Source organism: Peromyscus leucopus, chromosome 8a (assembly GCF_004664715.2).
Source record: "Peromyscus leucopus breed LL Stock chromosome 8a, UCI_PerLeu_2.1, whole genome shotgun sequence".
In the NCBI taxonomy this organism is placed as follows: domain Eukaryota; kingdom Metazoa; phylum Chordata; class Mammalia; order Rodentia; family Cricetidae; genus Peromyscus; species Peromyscus leucopus.
Genome location: NC_051085.1, coordinates 38,092,309 through 38,104,541, shown reverse-complemented (window position 1 = coordinate 38,104,541; position 12,233 = coordinate 38,092,309). Strand labels below are relative to the sequence as shown.

Genomic DNA, 12,233 nt, shown 5'->3' with positions numbered 1-12,233 from the left:
CAACTCTTTAATACAGTTCCTCATGTTGTGGCAACCCCCAGCGATAAAATTATTTTTGTTGCTGCTTCATAACTGTAATTTTGATCATGTTATGAATCATAATGTAAATTGCTGTATTTTCTGATGGTCTTGGTGGTCGTGACCCTCAGATTAAGAACCACTGCCCTAGAGAATGTTTTGCATGTTTATACTAGAGTACGCTTATCAAGATTCACCTTGTATTAACTTTAATTATGTATATATTTGTACATCTGTGTGGACTCTGAGCACTTGAATGCCTGCTGAGGCCAGAGACATTGCTGTCTTGGAGTTATAGTTACAGGCCATTGTGAACCACCTGACATGGGTGTTGTAAACTGAACCTGCGCTCTCTGTAAGAGCAGTGTGAGCTCCTAAAAGATGAGCCATATCTCCATTACCTACCATGGGGATCTTCCAAAAATATTCATGGCAGTAAATTCATAAAGACCAAACTAAAGAACTTCAAATGTGTATTAACAGATCTTTAGATTATTGCAGTCTATTTATGTAAAGAAATACTATACAATGGTAGAAAGTATATTAGTGTGTGTGTGTATATGTGTGTGTGTGTGTGTGTTATAGTTAGTAAAGATTCAAGGGAGCTTCAACAAAAGAAGACAATTATAGTAAATCACAACCAATCCAAATGCATCCTTATGGAGCTCTTTCCCAGTGATTACAACTACAAAACACACCCATACCTAAGGCCCAGGGAACATGGTGGAAGGGGGGAGAAAGTGTTGTAAGGGTCAGAAGATCAGGGAGCTTACTCTGAAGAGTGTCTCCTAGTAATTTCAGGAGCTGCACACATAAAGTCTCAGCAACATGACTGCCTTCACATGAAAAGCTGGAAAAGAACAACAACAACAACAGACATGCCAAAGTGGACAGGGGAAAGGCCACGAGGTTTCGACCTTACACAAAGACCTACAAGCAACTAAGGAACGCTGGGAGTAGGGGGAAAGGTCTTCCCCAGGGAAAAGCACACTGCTTGGTTATCAGATTCCACATGGTTAGCCAGGAAACCATACATACAAGTAATGCTATATAGACAGAGAAGGGTACACCACACACACACACACACACACACACACACACACACACACACACACACACACACATGACTGCAATTAATGGAAAAAGAGGCCCAGAATTTGAAAGAGAGCAAAGAGGGGTTTATTGGAGGGTACTGAGGGAGAAAGGGAAGGGAGAAATTGTGTAATTATAATATCCGAAACAAAAAAATTAAAGATGTGTAATTCAGTGGATGAGTTTAACATAGTAATTATGCATGCATGTTTTATAATGTAGTAACATATTCAGTAACTTTAAGTGTGCATACTTATATTGTAAATCACAAGTCTGGTAAAAGATGTATTCAATACCAAATCTTGTTTAGTACAAAGTGGTTGAGAGAGAGAAACACAATGCTTAAGAGGATTATCAGGAACTACAAAGTTTAGTGTCTGAATATGTTCTGAAGACTAGGTACTTTGATATTATCAACATAATTTCAATTTTAAGTAATTACATATACTCCAAACAATACTTATTCAGTCTTTTGCGCATTTACTATACCATCACAAATTTTGTTGGCACTATTTTTGAGGAGGTAGGCTCCTATTAACCGAGGCTGACCTTGAACTCAGTATGTTGTAGATGATAGCCTTGAGCTTACCCTTCTGCCTCTACCTCTATAGTGCTGATTTATTGGCATGGACTACCATCCTCAGGTTTGTTTCTATCATGAAATATAATACTCTTTAGGAATAAGGGTGAAAAGTTGGAAGTAGTGGACTGTAACTGTAAGTGCCTAATACTGAAACACAACTGTTATTTCAGTCAGTAACTTCAATTACCAATGTTCTAAATCAATTTGATGTAGTATTTTACTGATGCTAATCTTACCCCCGTATTTTCCTCAACTTGTGTTTGTCCTATGTATGGATAGGAGGGAGATGTATAGATATATTAGTGTCCTTCACTTACATAACAAGAGATAACTGCCTGACTCTGAGCCCAAGGAAGAATTCTTCGATTATAGAGTGTGTCAGTGTGTCTTACATTCTTCATTGAAAAGTAACAAGATAGGAAGGCTATTAGCAACATAACATTAAAGACAATCTTATTGGGGGTGCTGCACTGCTTTCTGATGTTCTTAGAAATAAGCGATCATTTTCAGCCTTTGACATTTCGGAGACAGATTAAACACTATGCTGGCTAGCAATTTTTGCTAAACATGGCATTTGAAAGAATTCTTGAATAACAGTCTCTGGATTGCTTAGTGTGCATTCAATAAAGTATTTTAAGACTAGCATGGGGACTGTGTGAATGTGTACACACCATGTAACTGCATAAGTGCTTGAAAGATAAAAGCATCATAAGTAAGAAGGACAAAAATGCTCTTATTTGAGCAGTTGTACAGATAAGTCTCATTTGGCATCATTCAGTTAATTGGAAACTACTTGGAAAAAAGTGATCTTGAATTAATAAAATTATGTTTTGCTTAAAATACATCTGACTTCTCATTGGTTGTAAACCCAAACACGTGACTGCCTCATCACTGTCTGAATGTACAGCCCCCTAGGTCTTAAAGGCATATGTCTCCAATGCTGGCTATATCCCTGAACACACAGATATCTATGGGATTAAAGGCGTGTGCCACCACCGCCACACTCTTGCTATGGCTTTAATAGCTCTGACCCCCGGGCAACTTTATTTATTAACATACAATCAAAATCACATTTCAGTACAATTAGATTACCACCACATACATACAATTTCATTTTGTTTTCACTGGTTGCATATTGACAAGAGAAAATATGCTAGGGTATCTTTGCAGTTACCTGTGTTAATTTTGATAATTACTTTTGCTTTATTCAATGCATTTTGCTATTTCATATTTTATAACTCTAAGTAGTAACATTTATCTTTCAAAATAATCTTTATTTATGTGAAGGTTGTAAGAGTCATATACTGTCGAAAAGATTGTTCAGTAGTGTTATTCATAAACAGTGGGGGAGGGGAGTTTGTATATATGTTGCATTTGTCGGGGCCAGATTTACGTCAACAACTATTTGTAAAGATCCTCTGCTCTTCTTGACTTGATTTAAAGAATGCGATGCAGTACTAATTTTTGAAAGACAAACATAGGGCTGCAGAGACAGCTCCATTGTAAAGTGCTTGTTGCAGAACCATGGAGACCTGAGTTCAGATCCCCGGGAGTGAAAAGCCAGGATATATATATATATATATATATATATATATATATATATATATATATATATATATATATATACATATATACACACACACACACACATATATATATATATATGTGTGTGTGTGTGTGTGTGTGTGTATATAACGCTAGTGCTCTAATGGCAAAAATGTGAGGCAGAGGAATGAGAAAACCTGGAGTTTGCAGTCAACCTACTCTGACTATTCAGCATCGTGGCAAAAATAAAGAGACCTTGTCTCGAGCAAGGTGGAAAGTGAACATGAGACATCCTATATTGTGCTCTGACCACGCTACATAAGGACTGTGGCTTGTATAATCCTACAGACACACATACAGGAGTGTGCACATAAATCGTGTACTCCCCCATGCAGCTTCTCTCTCTCTCTCTCTCTCTCTCTCTCTCTCTCTCCCCCCTCCCCCTTCCCTCCCCCCCCACACATGCGCATACGCACACACACACACACACACACACACACACACACACACACACACATCTAGGGAGCATTTTGAGGTGAAATTGAAAGCAAAGGACTGGGTAAGAGAGACAGTTCTAAGGGCTATTATTAAGTAACAGAGTTCTGGATTTAAATGGCAGCTGTGGAAATAGATCCGGCTTTCAGCTTTTTAACTGTGTCCTATGTCCTTTTACACATTTCTGTGAGAACTGGTTTGATTGAGAGTCTTTACAATCCTTTTAAGGGTCTCTGTGGTGTTTTTTACAATGAGCTGAATGCTTTGGGATAATCTCTCTGATTTATCTAAGCTTAGTAAAATGTTCAATAAAAGTGGGCCATTTGAATTCAGTGAGAGAGAGCACAGGCAGCTGCTTGAGTTTTGGAATGTTTTCTAATTTCTAAATATAAATTGATGACAAATTAAACACTCAAAGGAAAGAATTCCCTGTATGCATTGCATTCTTTCAGTGAAACAGTGAAGTTTGAGATTGTGTGTGTTTGTGAACTCCTGAGTTTGGACGACCACATTTCTTCCACTTGCTCAGGTCTCTCTCTACATGGAGCAGCCAGACTGTAGCTGGGTGAAGACTTGTTTAGAGTCACACTGTTGAATTGGGCATGGTACAAAGCAATGGGCACCGATAAGACCTCACAAAGCATGTATTCTAGACCAGGCTCTGTACTTCCTTAGGTTACATTCTGTTAGATGAAATTACTCATCATCAAGGCCTGAAAGCTCTCAAAATGGAGAACATCATTCTCTTTAAAGATGGACTTGACTACAAAAAACAAAGACACAAAAATCCAAATGCTTCTCATTAGATTCTCAATAGATGTTTTAGATCTATGATAAACAAAATGGATTATTTATTTATTTATTTATTTATTTATTTATTTATTTATTTATTTCTTACATAGGAAATGGCCAGATTTGGTGGCAGGTTTGAAGTTGTTTCAGTTCTGTTGCTTACTGACTAATTCCTTGGGATGGCTAATATGTAGATAAATACACATCTGTGCTGCAGTTTCTGCAAACTGACACATTAAATATGATTTCCCATCTCTCTCCTTTATTCAAATCTCTCCTAAAGCACAGAAAACTGACAGCAGAATTTCTCTATCCCCATGCAGTTAGATTTCTGTGTGTAATCGAGAATTTTTCCAGTTGACAAATGCATACCTCATTTAGAATCCATAGGTGAGCAACATGAGATACCGGCTGAAGCTAAACAAAGCACACACACACACACACACACACACACACACACACACACACACACTGCAATACAACTATGGGAGGTGACAAATAAATCAACTGGCAAATGAGAAGCTTGGCAGGTTTGAAATTCAGGTAAGTGTTTCAACACTGAGTTCAAAATTTCAAAGCATATGACCTAGATGGACGCTCATACAATGTTTCTTTGTAACAAACTCAAGGCTGGAGTCCTTTCCTGCAAATGTCTACTGTTTGCTCACTATACTTTTGAAAGAGGCTCAGCCTCATTAGAAAAGTAAACTGCCTTACTGAAAAATCAGCTGATTATGTTGATCGTGTTAAAAATATGCATTTGTAAAATCATCTAGACTAGTGTTTGCTCTAACACCTGAGAACCATGGTCTAAGAGTGATGTATAAATTAACCATCACTCTCAAAAAAAAAAAAAAAAAAAAAAAAAAAAAAAAAACCCAAACCAGGTACTTTTGTTAGGCATTTTCTTGTGGTATAGATCAGTGGTTCTCAACCTATGGGTCACGACCCCTTTGTGGAGGTGAAACAACCCTTTCACAGGGGTTGCCTAAGACAATCAGAAAACACAATATAGATATTTACATTATGATTCATAACAGTAGCAAAAATACAGTTATGAAGTGTCAGTGAAAATAATTGTATGCTGGCAGGGGGTCCACCACAACATGGGGAACTGTATGGAAGGGTCACCGCCTTAGGAAGGTTGAGAACTGCTGGCATAGACAGCAAGTCATTACACTTTTTAAATATTAGCCTGGATTTATCTGAGCTGAAAAATTGGTTTCTAACTTCTTAATAACTTCTTATTATATATTCTATTTATTATTATTATTATTATTATTATTATTATTAGTGTATATATATGGATATATAGAGAGCTGGAGAGCCCATATGTTATGGTACATGTATGGAGGTCAGTAGAAAACGTTATGGATTCAGTTCTTTCCTTTCACTTCGATATGGGTCCTAGTGGCTGAACTATGCTCTTCAGGATTCTGCATTGTGTACTTTACCTGCTGACCCATATTGTGGACTCCCAGTAATGTCTCTTTCATTTAAAGAAGTCTTGACTGGACACTACTGTCTTCAACTAGAAACTCTTGAGCTACACTATTGAAGTGATTCAACTTCAAAGACTTGGAACCTCAATTTGATTTTCTCTCCTAAACTGAGTTTGAAACAGCACGGATCCAGTGAGTTCAAGAGAATGACATCCATGATTTGTGAGGTCAATATGATTGATTACTATTGTTTATCTCTCCATATCACTTTAATGTCATCAGAAAAACAAGGCTCCAGCAGACTGAATGAATATGGTGACAGATACTTGGAAGATCAGGGAGAATATAATTATGACTTGGATTTGCTGTTTCTAACTATAATAGAGATTTTTATGGGAGAATGTTGCATGGTTACATTTTAAAGAGTTTGGTTGTAAGAATAGCTATCACATAGTTTCTCAAGTTTGACTCAAACACATTTACAAAAAGGGTAGGGGAGAACTGGTCCATTCAGTAAAATGCTTGCTACATGGGATCTGATTTTAGATCACCAACACCCACATAAAAACCTGGACACAGGGCACATACCTCTTACTCTAGAGCTGAGGAGGCAAAAAGAGAGGGTTTCTGGAGCTCACTGTACATCATTCTATCTGAATCCAAACTCTCCAGATTCAGTGAGAGACTCTGACTCAAAAAATAAGACAAAGAATGATTAATGAAGGTACATGATATAGAATTCTCACCTATACACTCATGAACATACACAAACATGCATGTATGCATGTGTGCACATGTATACACACACATTCATATACACATCTACCATGCACAATCCCCAAAAAGAATTATCTTATGTTCACAAACTGCAATATGGATAGTCACTAAATAAGTTGCAGAATTTAAAGTATTATAGTATTATAAAGGTTGGTTGCATACATTTATAACCTTGTAAAAGTTAGAATGTGGAATAGGTAGGATTGGGCAATATCTTTTTTATATGACCTTAAATTAATTTTAGATAAAGAAGAACTATAATTACTAATGTCTTTATTTACATGGGAACCTGCCAAAGATTCTCAACGTGTTAGCAAAAATAGTAGATAGTGTTTCTATTTCTTTTATTGGTCAATGGACATTTCTCATAGGAATCTTGTCCTGGATGGATAATGGATAAGAAAACCTTACAGAAGAATGTTGATCTAAAAATACAATGACAAAGAGTGACAGGAATGTTACGTGACACTTATTATATCCAATCTATTTACCTTCTAATATGGCCTTCAGGATGTCCCCAAGTATACAACTTCTAGCACAATTAGCACCAAGGTAAGGTGTTCTGTGGAGCATGGGATGATGAAAGGTTGGTACTGAAGTAAGAAATTAATTTCATAGTCAGAAACTAAATCTCAGTGTTCCAATATCTGACAAAATTCCTGGATATAATAATGGGCAGCAGAGAAAGAATGGTGACCACGAAATGCTGGTCCATATAAGTCTTTGCTGATGTCCAAATTACTGAGGGGTCTCTGATACCAAAATAAATGATAAACTTCCCATTAAGTGACTTCTTGATTTCCATAAAGGAAATAAACTGGAAGACTGAGGCCTGAACTGATCTGAAAAATTTCTGATTTTATTTCCCATTCATTTGGCAGACACAACTAAGTTTAGATAGTCAACATTTTTAATAAATGCCTAGCTCAGTCCATGGGGAAAAGATGTTTGAAAGATCACAAATATAAAACATAAGATTTCTTCTTAACCTTTCTCAAAAGGATCTGTGACTGTACATCAAAATAACTGTGTAGTGGCAAATGATTCTAATTTGATTGCTTGTCCATTTTTAAATAATGGAGGCTGAGTCATTGCTAATTATTTTGATACTATACTCTTGAACTGTTCTTCAATTAGTCAGGGAAACCTAACAATTTTAAGCTAATAAAGTTAAGAGTATCTTAAAGAGAAGTAGGAATTTTGACCTATCCCTCTCAATTCAAGCCATCTGCTTGCTTAGGTAGAAGATAGTGTCTTAGAGAACGGTATTATTTTACATCGAATGCTTTTAATATTATATGTGATAAAGAAACAAGTAGGCACCACTGAGGTGCTGTGGTGCTTGATATATAGTTATTGATTTAGACAACTTCCTATTTCAGTAAGTTGAGAAGACTAGATGGATTTATTTCACTTGGCTGGGCAAATACTACACTTTCAATGCCTAACTTGAGATCTGTGTCATTTCTCTACCCCGAGGCCATAATTTCATTCAAAGTGAAGCTCATCATTTTGACCTCTCCTGGAGTATCTCACCAGGCCTTTTCATTGATGACATGTGTGAAAAGGATCCAGGAAAGAAGAAATAGCAGCTATTTGGATGCTTTGATAAGATGTACATATCCTGGAGGATAGGAGACTGACCGGAAATTCAGAACTCTCAGTGGATAATCTTCCAAGAATGCACTAGTCTGGATCATACTGGGATGTTATTTTCAAAGTAAAAACACGTTGCATGAAGCTTTATCTAGTAATAGAAAAGTGATTTGAATTTTGAATATACATACATATATAATATTTGAGATATATAATATCAACCTGTTTATTGGATAAATAGGCTACCAGCTTTTAATTGGGCCACTGAACTAAAATTGATTCTTCAGTGTATTCAAGCTGCTGAAGTAACAATTTTAACCCTGGTTTCTTGCAGATTGATAAAGCTGGGGGTGTGTGACTGACTAATTGGGGTGCTTAGAAGGAGCCTAAAGCAAGACCAAATAAAGAATTGTGTATTTGAAAGAAAAGCAATTTTCTTTAGTAAATACTGCATCGTTTTGAATCAACAGTTTTTACCTACTATATATTCTAAGTTCATTCTTGGACACCAGAGAGTTGTGCAACGCGAGCCTCCATTGCGGCCTGTTATTTAATCTACAAAAAGATACAGTTTTTCATGGCCCTGGAAGTGGTTTACACAAGAAAAAGATCAATGGAAAATATGTGGAAGGCCAACAAGTAGATGATCAGTCTGTCTGCAATTTAATCCCTGGGCATTTGAATCTTACCTTTGGATACATCTAGATGAAGACCTAGCAATATCCTGGAATGGAACATTCAGGAAAACTGTTTAGTTGTCCTCAAATGACAGCACAGGAAAGCATCCTCCCCACCCAGAAGGCAAAACTCCTAGGTGTAAAGCTGAGTTTTTTACTTTGATTGGAAGAAGTGATGAGCAGGGTGTGTCTTCATTTAAATTTATGAGCTATAGAAAGTTTTGGGCCAGATGATCAGGGATTTGGAAGGATAAGTCTGGAAGATTAATGACAAGATTTGAGAGAAAATTATGTAAATGGGCCTCACATTTGAAATATTGGTGTCCCATGTGAATGATCAGCAGATGGTTCTGTCTGCAGAGGAACCTCTCTCTCTAATCCTCTGAAAGATTCCTTTTTTTTTTTTTTTTTGTGGCAGGCAATCTTTCTCTGCATTTCTCTGAGTTCTTATTTTATCTGATTGTATGCAAAGCCCCATGATGAACAGGGTAAAGTATCAAGAAAGATTTGTGGGCACAGAACTTCCCTCCTCAAGAATATTCTTGATAGGCATTCTTGAGGTCCTCACCGGCTGAGCAGGGACATACAAGAACCTCCCTATGAGCACCCGGAGCTGGATGGGCCAGTTGGGAACTTGGGAAAATGGAAGTTATTTAGGAACCTTTCATTTCAAAAAGACAATGACCTATCCTTATTGGAAATGATGCTTATTCTAGATACGGATTTTTCTTTTCCTCCAATTTTTGTCAGGAATATTATTTGTAAATAGAGATTTTCTTATTCTCTGTGGTGAAAAGCAAAAGAAACAAAACAAATCATAGTTTCTTACTAAAGAATTTTATTTACCAAAAAAGTGAGAAGATATTTTATTTTTCATGAGATCTATTTTATAATCATTAAAAACAAACATGCATTCTATCACCAAGTAGGCACTTATCTTGTGGGAAATAAAATGTTTGTTTAAGACTAAATGGCAAATCAGATTGGATACAAATTAGAAGTTTTGGTACAGAATAAGTTCTTAAGAAGCACAATATTTACATTATCAGAGCCAGATGACATGAATCTAAGAGTGATAGGGTTAGGAGACTTGGTGAGTGGGGGGGTGGGCATGCAGGAGTGAACACGTGCTTTCTGTTTTTTTTTTTTTTATTTCTGTGACTTTACTCAATTGGTATTATAAAGATTTAGAAGGAGACTCGGGGGGATGGGTCAGTCTCTCTCTCTCTCTCTCTCTCTCTCTCTCTATATATATATATATATATATATATATATATATATATATATATATATATTTTTTTTTTGGAAGATAAGTTTGTAATTATATTTATGTACAGAAAATTTAGCAGTGTACATTTAACCCAATTTAGTGGCGAGTTCTTTGGCCTTTGCCTTTTCCAGCTTGGCAATCCGAGCCACAGATTTAGGACCCAGGACGTTGCCTCCCCAGTGGCGGCGGATCTCATCATATCTGTCGTTGTAATTGGTCCTAATAGCTTCCACCAGCTTAGCCAGAGCACCCTTGTCTTCCGAGTTAACCTGTGTGAAGGCAACGGTGGTACATGTCTTCCTGTGGACCAGCCGCCCCAGCCTGGCCTTTCCCTTGATGATGCAGTAGGGGACCCCCATCTTTCGGCACAGGGCAGGCAGGAAGACCACCAGCTCAATGGGGTCTACATCGTGGGCAATCACCACCAGCTGAGCCTTCTTGTTCTCCACCAAGGTGGTGACTGTATTGACCCCTGCTCGGAGGACAGGTGGTCTCTTAGTCGGGACGTCCCCTTTGCCAGCAGCTTTCTTCTCAGCTCGGGCCAGCAGCCTTTGCTTCTTCTCCTGCTTTGTCTCTGGCCTGTACTTGTGAGCAAGCTTAAGCAGCTGGGTAGCTGTTTGCCGGTCCAGGGCCTGTGTGAACTGGTTAATGGCAGGAGGTACCTTGAGCCGCTTATAGAGGATGGCTCTTTGCCGCTGCAGCCTAATGTAGCGGGGCCATTTGACGAAGCGTGTGAGATCTCTTTTGGGCTGGATGTCCTGCCCAATGCCGAAGTTCTTAGGCCTTTTCTCAAACAAAGGGTTCACCACCTTTTTGGCCTCCTGCTTCTTCACGACGGCGGGGGCCGGGGCCACCTTCTTCCCCTTGGCCTTCTTTCCCTTGGGCATCTTGCTCGGCTGGAGGAGAGCATATATATATATATATATATATATATATATATATATATATATATATATATATATATATATATATATATATATATACACAACCAAGTCTGTTATCATTGTTTGTGTGTATATGGTTTAAGAGCTCCTGGTATTGGATAACCAGCAGGGCAGTTTCATCCCCAGGGGAGACTAATCTCCTCCCAGAAGCCACCAGTTGCCTATCATTCTTTGTCTAAGAGTGGGATTCCATGATTTTTTTTCCCTTTCCATTGTTCTGGTCTTGTTTGTGCAACCATTCCTAGGAGAGACTGTTCCACATCAGGCTTCCTGGTGTTTTGCCTCTTAGAGTCTTTCTGCCCCTTCTTCTACATTGTTCCCTGAGCCATAAATGCAGGAGCTGTGATTTAGATGTCTTCCTTGGGGTTATGTTCCCCATAATCTATTGATTTCTGTATTGGGTCCAGTTGTGTGGTTTTTTTTTGTTTGTTTGTTTGTTTTTGTTTTTCGAGACAGAGTTTCTCTGTGTAGTTTTGGTGCCTTTCCTGGAACTCACTCTGTAGACCAGGCTGGCCTCGAACTCACAGAGATCCGTCTGCCTCTGCCTCCCAAGTGCTGGGATTAAAGGCGTGTGCCACCACTGCCTGGCTTCAATTGTGTTTTATAGTGATGGCTTGCCATAAAATTGTACATTTCCCCCATTTCCTTAGAAACTAAAGAGCCAGTTGCCGGGGAGCAAATACATATGGGGTAGATCTAGTAGAAGAAATGAGATGAGATGTAACTATCAGCCACAGCCTTGTGGACACAGTCACAGTTGCCTCCTTCCCCCTTATGTGTATAGCTATGTGTAGCCACATTTTAAAAACTACTTTATAATTTAATATGACTTATGTGAATAATAGAAAATTAAATATAATTTAATATACAGGATTAAGTATACCAATCCAAAATTGGGACTGTACTGTGAATAGACAAAAAAAGAAAAAAATCACAAGGTAATGTTTGTAGCATCAGGTGAAAATGTGAATATTCTCTTTGGATAAGTGAGCACATTTTATT

General features: G+C 37.9%; 1 protein-coding gene across 1 annotated transcript; it reads right to left on the bottom strand.

The window, feature by feature from the left end:
• Nucleotides 1-10,327: 10,327 nt before the first annotated feature.
• Nucleotides 10,328-11,190, bottom strand: LOC114687032 (60S ribosomal protein L7a). The gene has a single exon (XM_028861747.2). It carries the CDS (start codon nucleotides 11,172-11,174, stop codon nucleotides 10,374-10,376), a length of 801 nt encoding a protein of 266 aa, XP_028717580.1. The 5' UTR covers nucleotides 11,175-11,190; the 3' UTR covers nucleotides 10,328-10,373.
• Nucleotides 11,191-12,233: the final 1,043 nt, after the last annotated feature.

Coding starts and splice junctions, on each gene's coding strand:
- LOC114687032 (XM_028861747.2), bottom strand. CDS start 11,174: ATGCCCAAGGGAAAGAAGGCCAAGGGGAAGAAGGTGGCCCCGGCCCCC.